Here is a 9,570-nt window from a genome sequence, read left to right as displayed (position 1 = left end):
AAACAAACACCGAAATGAATCTTTTCAATCTACTTAATTAGAGTACTGTAAACCATTTCACTTTATTCATCACATGACAGATGTGGACTGGTTTGAAGGCCACTAACAAAAGAAAGTAAAAATTTATCCAGAAGTCTGTAAAATACAACATAAGGGGAAAGACTTAAGGAAGTGAGGTTATTTTCTTTAGGAATAAAATGACTGCAGAAGTTCTGCCTTCAAATACATGGGAGTTGCTGAAAAGAGGAATAGAATTCTTGCTAAATAGGGCTGCAGCATGACAGTTGTTGGTAAAATGTTAGGAAACAGCTTTTACCTGTTCTGAGACATATTGTTATAAACTGTGTAAGGAAACAGTACATTTTCCATTGTTAGTAATTTCTAAGTCTATCTTATCAAAACATATGTCCAGTATGGCACATTGCAATTAATTCCACCTTGGTAGTCTGGAATTGGCTAGTTGATTTCTAGTGGTCCTTCCCAGTTAAATTTTCAATCATTCTGCTGAATGCACAGCAAATCACAAATAATGCATTTCTCTCCCTCCTTCTGAAGATGACTTAAAAGAAAAAATGCATTACTAAAATCCAAACAATATGTCTACAGACAGCAGGAGCAACTCACATCTACAGAGATGAAACTGTGGTAGACTGCTTATTCTAGCAAATAGTTCCAGTTTAGCAATTGGAGTTATTACATGCTGAACTGTAGCCATTAAATGTTAATAAGCACAATGAATCTAGAAACTGCTCATCAGCAGCTTAGTCTCATTATCAATTGCAATATGTATTATGCATAACCAAAAAAGTCTTTTCACTGTAAACAAAAAGAAGCATCCTGACTTTCCCTGTTATTTCAATTCTGAAACAGGAGAAAGAGATCAATATTGTGTTTCCATTTAGACCTGTTTCTACAGTTTTATGTCCTGAGGCAGATCTCATCCAAGGTCACTTATTAAAGGTGGATCTTGGCTGTCCTGTGTTTCAAGAGCAAATTAAGGTTATAGTTCTTGACCAGTTGGCTATATTGAATAGCAAGAGGAAAATAACTCAAATGGGCATTAGAGTTGCACAGCCTAACTCCCTTTTCACAAGCACATAGACAGAAATGTTAATCCTAGATTTCAAAAGCAGTCCTCAAAATATTACATCTCACAGCCTAAAATGGAAGGTGTGACTATGTTTTTACTGCATGCCATTTAAAATAATTTGATTATTCTACATCTACCTATGTACTATTATTCTATATGTCTTGATATCCACCTTCATTCTTAAAATACACAAGAATGGTTTAATTGTGGGGATTTTGAGTAAGAAATATTTTGTAAGTACTAAGTAAGAAAATTTATAAACAACTTCTTGTCTTCCTCTCTGTCATGCAATAGTTTCAAAAGTCAACAACTCTATTCTCTTTTGTAACTGTTGCATTGAGAGACTTGATTCACAGGTTTCATCCCACAGAGTGCCCGAGAAGATGAAGACTTTCCCCATTTAAATATAAGCTTTAGATTGAAATGCTAGCATGATCTAAGAGGACACATTTCTACCTCCTTGAGGAGTTAAAAGAGGCATTGAACACCTAGCAAAAGTCATCTTCTAAGCATCAGAACAGCTCTGTCCCAATTTTTTCATCTTAGGACCACTTCACTTTTTGATCATTTAATTATTGCAGTCAGTGAGAAAAGTGGAGGGTAGTCTCATTCTTGAAGAACTCTCTTGCAATATACAGGTTTGTCCTTTATTGTAATGTGTACTCAAGTATACACAATACGACAGTATCCATAGGAAGGTAGGGAGGAATAAATCCTTGAAACTTTTTAACAAGTATTCTTCTGCTTAGTTTCTTCACGTACTAGCTTCAAGGGTGAAGATGGCAACCCCAAGCTCTATGTAAAAGCAAGATAAAGGGGGTTCAGTCATTTGCATTAGTAGCACTTTCAAAAAACCTTGAGTACCACTATAGGAATCTGCAGTGAGGTTTGACAGCAGTGTGAGATTGGAACATGCTTCTGGAAGGCTGAATTTACAGGTTTAGAGAGGGATAGGGAAGATGTCACCCTTGTCGGCAGGGCTGATTTCTTGGGGTGAAAATGATGTGATTCTAGCATCACTTCATTCTTAAATCAAGATATAATTGTTTTATTAAGTAAAAAATTTCAATAATTTTCAGTAAATATGAATTGATTAAAAAAAATAGTCACAACAAAAGCTCACATGAAACCCAATAAAAATGAAAAGCTTCTGCTTACATTGAGTTTCCTATGGCTTCTGTCACCTTAGTGTCCTGATTCTTTTAACTACAAATGCTCAGCAAAGGCTGTTGAGTCAGACCGAATTAATAAGATTGCTGTGAAGTGTTTATCGATCAGATCTAATAAACATGTTCTAAGAGGTATGTTGTGTGACGCTGTCTTTTTTTGTTTGGTTGGTTTTTGGTGTTCTTTTTTCAGTGTAGTAGGTTTTGTTTCAGCTAGTCAGGCATGTACAGTTCTGCCCACCCAAATTGAGTTCCTGCTGACTCAGCTGATACCTAGATACTGACCTAAGTCAGTATTGCTCTCAGTTTTCTTCAGGAGTGGTAAGGAAAAACCAAGATAGTTCCAGATTATGCAGAGCTGCAATTTATCATCACTCACAAACAGAAGGACCAGTGTGATCACTTCCTGCTCTGTTTTATGTGGATGAGAAGCCATGATTCAATTGGTTTCCCTATCTGTACAGATATTGATGGCCAACACAAAGAATTCTCCCATGTATCCTTCAGTCCAGCAACTGAAAGGAAAGCAAGAGTTCTGTGACTTTTACACAAAGCATAAGCCAACATAAGAAGACCATTAATCCCATTCTGTGAGAAGTTGACTGCTTAAGTAGTCCTACCCTGAAAGTCCCAAGCCTTTCTATGGCTGTTTCATCTGAAGTCTAATACTGAACACTTAATAACTGTGAGTAATGTGCAGTCAAGAAAGAGCTGTATTGAAATACAGATGTGTGCAGTAAGTTTTCTGCAACAGCAATTATAAAAAGGTCATGTATGGAACTGAATCATCTTTTCTCTGATTTAAATTTGGCTTTAGATACACACTCTTGTAGTGCTGCTGTTTGAAAGGCAAAGTAGACAGGAAGTTAGATTCAGGCCACCACAGAGCCCAGTTACAGAAACTCAGAATTGCTATAGCCCACATTCCAGTGTGACACCTGGGCTTCTGTGAGTTTCATGATTTTGATGATGCAGTTTGCTCATCTTATCTTTTTCTGACCAACCATTTGACTATATTCAGAATGGACAAAGAAACCAGTGTCTTAATTTGTGTTTACAATTGGATGAAAGATTAGGCTAAAAGGTAGATGTATCAGAGAAGAAAAAAAAAAAAAACACCATTGTACTCAAAACCTTGCAGAAAATGTAAGGCAAATAAATAAATGACTATGGTGGCTACTTGCTGCATCAGTATGTTTAGGAGTAGCAGTTTCTGGGGCGTAATCAGAGTGGAAATTAAGGCAGCAATGCACTGATTGAGGACACGTCTATCAATATGTGGAACTTTCTGAGTGCCAGGCAAGGATTGTGCAGAAAGGATGTGAAATGTCAGAGTGAGTCCAAGTTAAACAAACAAGGAGAAGAAACACAGAGGAGATGTGCTAGCAGAATAATGAGTGTTAGAAAGTAAATGAGGAAGAAATATTCACATATGTAACTTAGTAAATTAGTGTTTGGTGTTTGGCACCGTGGTATGTGACAGGACTGTTACTATGGGACAATCTGAGGAGACTGCATTAATACAGTTTTGTTGGAGAGATGGATGTAGCCAGAGAAGAGGATATTTGTGCGTATACTTTGCAGATTCCACATTGTGTGTGCTAATGTGAGCTTTTTTGCACAAACCTTTTTTGGACTCTGATTTCTCTTTTGTCTGTTTAAAGTTCTGAGTACACTGGAATTAGGAATTAGGAATATCAAATCATAAAAGAGGAACTGGCTTGCTTGTATAAATGTGATGACTATTGATATTCATTTCATTTTGTTTCTTTACAGCTGGCATATATAGGCTACTTAATGCTGTTCAATTATATAGTGTTAGTGAAGATGGATCGCTGGCCATCCACACAGGAATGGATTGTCATCTCGTACATTTTCACTCTGGGAATAGAGAAGATGAGAGAGGTAAAGCCACCCCAACCATATAAGACAGCGCCTCTGAAGCAGCTCCATGCCTTTGCCTCTTATCACATTACCAGAGAGCAGAGCTCAGGACTACCCCTCCACTCCCTGTGAGGAGATGAAGGCTGCCATGAGACCTCCCCTTAGCCTGTCCTGTTCTGGGTTGAACAAACCAAGGGACCTCAGCCACTCCTCATACATCATCTTTTTTTGACCCCTCATCATCTTTGTAGCCCTCCTTTGGACACTCTTTAATAATGTTATGTCCTTTTTGCACTATGGTGCCAAAACTGCACACAGTACTCCAGATGAGGACACACTAATGCACTGCAGAGTGGGACTGTCCCTTCCCTCAAATATCTGGCAGTGCCATGCTTTATGTACCTCAGGAAACAGTTGGCCTTCCTGGTTGCCTGTGTGCACTGCTGGTTCATATTCAACTTGCTGTCAACCAAGACCCCTAATGTCTCATGTCCCAGTCTGTATGTATAGCTGGGGTTGCCCCTTCCCAGGTGCAGAATCTGGTACTTGCTCTTACTAAACTTCATGTGGTTGGTAATTGCCCAGCTCTCTACTCGATCTAGATGTCTTTGCAAGGCCTCTTTATCCTTGATGGAGTCCAGTTTAGTTTCATCAGTAAACTTGCTCAAAACACCTTCTAGTCCTAGATTCAAGTCATTTTTGAAGGCATTAAAGAGAACCAGCATTAAAATGGAGCCCTGGGGAGCCCCGCTATTGACCATCTGCCAGCTTGATGTAACCCCATTTACTATAAACCCTTGGGCCTGACCCATCAGCCAATTGCTTACCCATAGAATTATGTTTTTTCTAGCTGTATACTGGATGTTTTATCCAGGAGGATACTGAGAAACAGTAGCAAAACCTTCGCTGAAATCCAAAAAGATAACATTAACTGGCTTCCCTTAGTCAACTAGATGGGTGACCTTGTCATAAAAGGAAATTAAAATAGTTAATCAGAACCTTCCCCTCACAAATCTGTGTTCGCTGTGACCATTGTGCTTCAGGTTTTTTCAATAGCTCTGACAACCTTCTTCCATTTAAAAATTGAGAGTGCCTTTCTTATCTGTATAAAAACTTTTCTTCCATTGAATTTCTCTATTCAGATTTCTGCATGAGGAGTGTTAAATAGCATTCACAAATATGGCATGGAGATCTGATGTATCTTAAAGCTTGGCCAGTATCCTTGAAAAGTTGTCCAGGAGCTGAAGTATGTTTTAGGGAGAGGGAAGGGAGATACAATATTATGGAATGGGCACAAAGACATGGGGATATACCAACCAAAAACTCTGCTTCCACAGTTCACTCAAAATTCACAGTTATTCTGTCTGCCCAAGTATCTCATGCAAAGGCCTGCAATAAAAATAGCTGTAACTGGGGGAAAAATTATATCCGTGCTGAATATTGCAGCACATTTCTAATAGGTTTTCCCCCTTTTAATTTTGAAATTTCTTCCTAATTATGTCAAGAAATAGAATGCATCTCCCTAAAGATGCTAAGCAGGCATGTAGAGCAGAAGGAGCATTTAAACGTGGCACTCGATCTGCCAGCAGAGTGATAGAGCTCTGTCATCCCCTGCCCCTCATTGTCTTTCCAACCTGCAGCTACAGCTATGCCACTTCCACTTGGCCAAATGTGCATTTATTCCACAAAGGCACCAGAGGCCAAATTCAGCCCTGATATGAGTGGGTGCGAGTCCTGCTGACCTCAACTGAAACAGCACATTTGTACCCTTGGGCTGAATTTGTTGCCATCTATGTGTGTCCAGTCTGCAGCAAATGTTTTTGAGGACTAGAGGAAAAATGCTCCTTCAACAGCCACTTAGACTCCAAAGGTAGGTTTCAAACACCATGTGGCTAATACTACTTTATAAACAAAAGGAGCAGAGGAAAATACATTAATTGTGTATCTGTAACAGAAAGAAAATGGAAGAGGGAGGCGGCAGCCACACGAGGGCTCCGCAGCACTGATGGAATCAAGGCGCCCCTGGCTCCATAGGTGGCAGGCTGCCAGCAGGAATCATGTGTGCCGTTTATATCTCATCCCAATTCACCCCATTTATATTCACCCCAAATTCTCCTTTCCACAAAAGTTTATCAAGAACTTTTGTGGGAATGGATTCCTAACCAGATGTTCATGGAAAATGAGCCTGAAATTCATTCTGGAAATGAACTGTAAGAAAATTGTAAGAATGGCATTCCTCTCTTCAAGGAACTGTATGAGTCTGCTCAAACGTTCTTGGGCTAAATATAGAAAATGAAAACAAACAGCTTGTTAACTAACTGAAAGCTTGGAATTATTCATAGAAATCATTTTAGGAATAGTTTCAACAGTAATTCAGGGGAACAATCAGCTCTCCCAAATGATCTTGCAAATAGAGTGATGATAAATTCATAAGGTAAGATTAATTATTTTTATGAATTATGTTCTCAGCTGTGGAAATGAATTTTCAAAAACTGATCCAAATAGGAGCTAATCTTTACTGAATTTAATGCAAAATCAAGATCTTTATGGTCGTAAATTATTTCTTGATAGTTTCACAGACATCTTAGAATAATTTTCTTTAAATCAAAAGCTTTTTAACAGTGAATTTATTGATTAAGTACCTTTCTATGCTTTTCCCCCTATTCCAAGAGTAATTAAGATCAATCTGAAAAATAGAAAGTCAAACCTAAATTTCTTCTTATTTTGTGGGGATTTCAGAGGAACTGAGGTTTTCTTCCTTTTATAGAAAAAAGTTATATGTAGTGTATACAGTTACAGGGTTATACTGTACTTGAGCTTCATGTTACAGCTTTCACAAAAGAAATCAAAGACTATACAAGGTATTTATGTGTTAGGAGGCTATCAGCTTTGATTTTGGTTTGTGTAGCACCAATCTGTTTACTTTAGCTTTATACAGGCTTAAATTAAGACAACTCAGCTGGCTCCTCTCCATGTCCTTTGTCCTTCAGATATTGATGTCAGAGCCTGGAAAATTGTTACAAAAAGTTAAAGTTTGGCTGCAGGAGTACTGGAATGTTACAGATCTCATAGCTATCCTCCTGTTCTCTGTTGGGATGGTCCTCCGTTTGCAAGATCTGCCACTTCGGAGCGATGGCCGGGTGATATACTGTGTGAACATCATTTACTGGTACATACGGTTACTAGACATCTTCGGAGTAAACAAGTATTTGGGACCATATGTTATGATGATTGGAAAAATGGTAAGGAAATTTGGTTTTTGGCTTCTATTTTTTGCAATAATGTTCTTGACTCAATGTCTTTGGAATTTGTCAGTGAAATCACTTTTTTTTTTACAGATTAGTATTTCCATGTAAACTAAAAATCAGGTCCTTCTTGATTCAAGTCATCTGCACAGATCCCCCAAAACTGGCAATTAGACACTTCTTGTTGTATTTAATGATATATTGCTTATCTTTCTACCGGATCTCTCTTGAATACCAAAGCCATCCTACATCTTAGTGCCTCATTTGCAGTAAATCCAAAGGGTACAAACTCTTAACTAACTGCAAATTTGTTGCAAACTCTTAACTTCATTAAGGTTAAAAGACAAAAAGATTCTAGACTTCGAGATTCTCAAAGAAATTGTGTTATTGTAGGTGTAGTATGTTTAGAATTGTAATAGCTATGATTAAGACTGACCTTTCTATATTTTGTTCCATATCTACATGTCCTTGCACTCTGCCTGTTCAGGTGTATCCCTGTGTATCACTGTGAGGTGAGAAATCAATGTGCCTAACTGCAGCCTCTATCCCCTGGCCATATCACATCTATATAGTGTGGCAGGAATATTAATAATTTACATAATAGTAAGCTCATGTAAAGGAAATCAAACAATATTTGATGCTGGATATATACATTTTTACTTTATATATATGTATATAAATAAAAATATATTTCAGTAGTAATAGCAGGTATTTGTTGATGGGAGAGGCTTTGCAGAGCTCCAGAGTGCAGCAGAGAAAACACTCCAGAGTTCTTGCTATATATTACTGGAAAAGGACAGCGGGACAAGTGACAAGACCAAAGCCACAGGGGAACCACTGCATTATTGTTTGTTTCTTTTCTGTCCCAGTTGCACCACGTGTCTTCATCGGAGAATATGGTGGTCATTAGGAATTACACAGCACACCATGTATAAAACTCCTGAAAAAACATTTATCTTTCTGTTGTGCAGTAATTTTCACAAATGGCACGACCAAAAGTTTCAGAGCTGTGGTGGTAGCAAAGGCCATTCAAAAACCAGTTCAATATTAAACAGATTGGCCATGGATAACAACCTTTCAACAGTCAGAATTATGGAGGGCTGATAGAAGCCCAGCTTCCCCAGTAGAATAAACAGTGGCTTTTTTTCTCCTGTGGCCAACACAGAAGGGAAATGGTTGAAAACAGCAAAATAAAATAATTTCCATCCCTTTGTCATTCTCACATGAATTAAGCTTTGCTCCACTTTCACTGGAAAACAAATGTAGGAAAATCATTAGCCCCTGTAGGTTTGGGTACCCACACAGAAGGTTTTGAATTCAGCTACCAGAATACTGTGAAGGTGTGGGCATTTGTAAAGGAGGGAAGTTGTTTTATTTTGTGCCTTCCTGTTATTTGATTTCCATCCCTCATCCAATTTTCCATGCACTCAGCAACTCTGACACATCTACTTTGCCCACACATGCAATGCCCAGCTGGTTTGAGTTACATAAATTTGCCCCTCACATCTGTTTTCTGGCCATCTTATTCCCCTGTGCTATGGCCAACCCATTTATAACACGCACAGACTTCCCTGGGAGTTGCACCTGCTCACTCCCTGCTGCACTGCCTATTTTTAAATCACATGCCCATCTACCTCCTTGGGTTCTTTCTTTTTCATCATCTTGCAAGTACCATTCAGTACTGTGGAGACAATCAATTTCTACATATTTCTTCAGAATAAGCCTATCACAGCTATTGAGCTCCTCAGCAAACTATACTTAACGCAATCCACAGACTGAGCTTGTATGCTGGACTTCTGTTTGAACAAACTTTAGACTCAGGAGAGAACAGATGACTCCTTCCCTCTTTCAGCAACTTTCCCTTCACCTGCCTCTCCATTGCACCCAATATGGCAGCTATAATAGGTTTTGCCTCTGGGCATTATGAACAAATATGCAAAGGGCACAAATGGGCTTGAGAGGCTTAGAAGTAAAGATTGAGAGAGGAGGAGAAAGCTAATGGACAAGTTTATTATTGTCAACTAATTTCAGCTGCAGAATGTGCTTATTATGCTGTGCTCTTCTAATCTCTGCACAACAGTATATTTACTTCACTTCTATTGGGAATGAAATGCGACCACTGTGGCATGCCAAGAGAGTCAGAAGTATATCAGTTTTCTTCCTGCTTGGGAATGCCTACTTTTTT

At 38.6% G+C, this 9,570-nt stretch overlaps 1 protein-coding gene across 1 annotated transcript in view; it reads left to right on the top strand.

Annotated features, from left to right (window-relative positions):
* Window positions 1-9,570, top strand: part of TRPM3 (transient receptor potential cation channel subfamily M member 3) — a 236,995-nt gene that overhangs the window by 205,205 nt on the left and 22,220 nt on the right. Inside the window, exons 18-19 of the mRNA XM_010725728.3 lie at window positions 4,033-4,161; window positions 7,131-7,382. Coding sequence (XP_010724030.3) covers window positions 4,033-4,161; window positions 7,131-7,382 — 381 coding nt within the window. The remainder of the gene's footprint in view (window positions 1-4,032; window positions 4,162-7,130; window positions 7,383-9,570) is intronic.

This window comes from Meleagris gallopavo, chromosome Z (assembly GCF_000146605.3).
Source record: "Meleagris gallopavo isolate NT-WF06-2002-E0010 breed Aviagen turkey brand Nicholas breeding stock chromosome Z, Turkey_5.1, whole genome shotgun sequence".
Taxonomy (NCBI): domain Eukaryota; kingdom Metazoa; phylum Chordata; class Aves; order Galliformes; family Phasianidae; genus Meleagris; species Meleagris gallopavo.
This window is presented reverse-complemented; position numbering and strand designations above follow the sequence as displayed.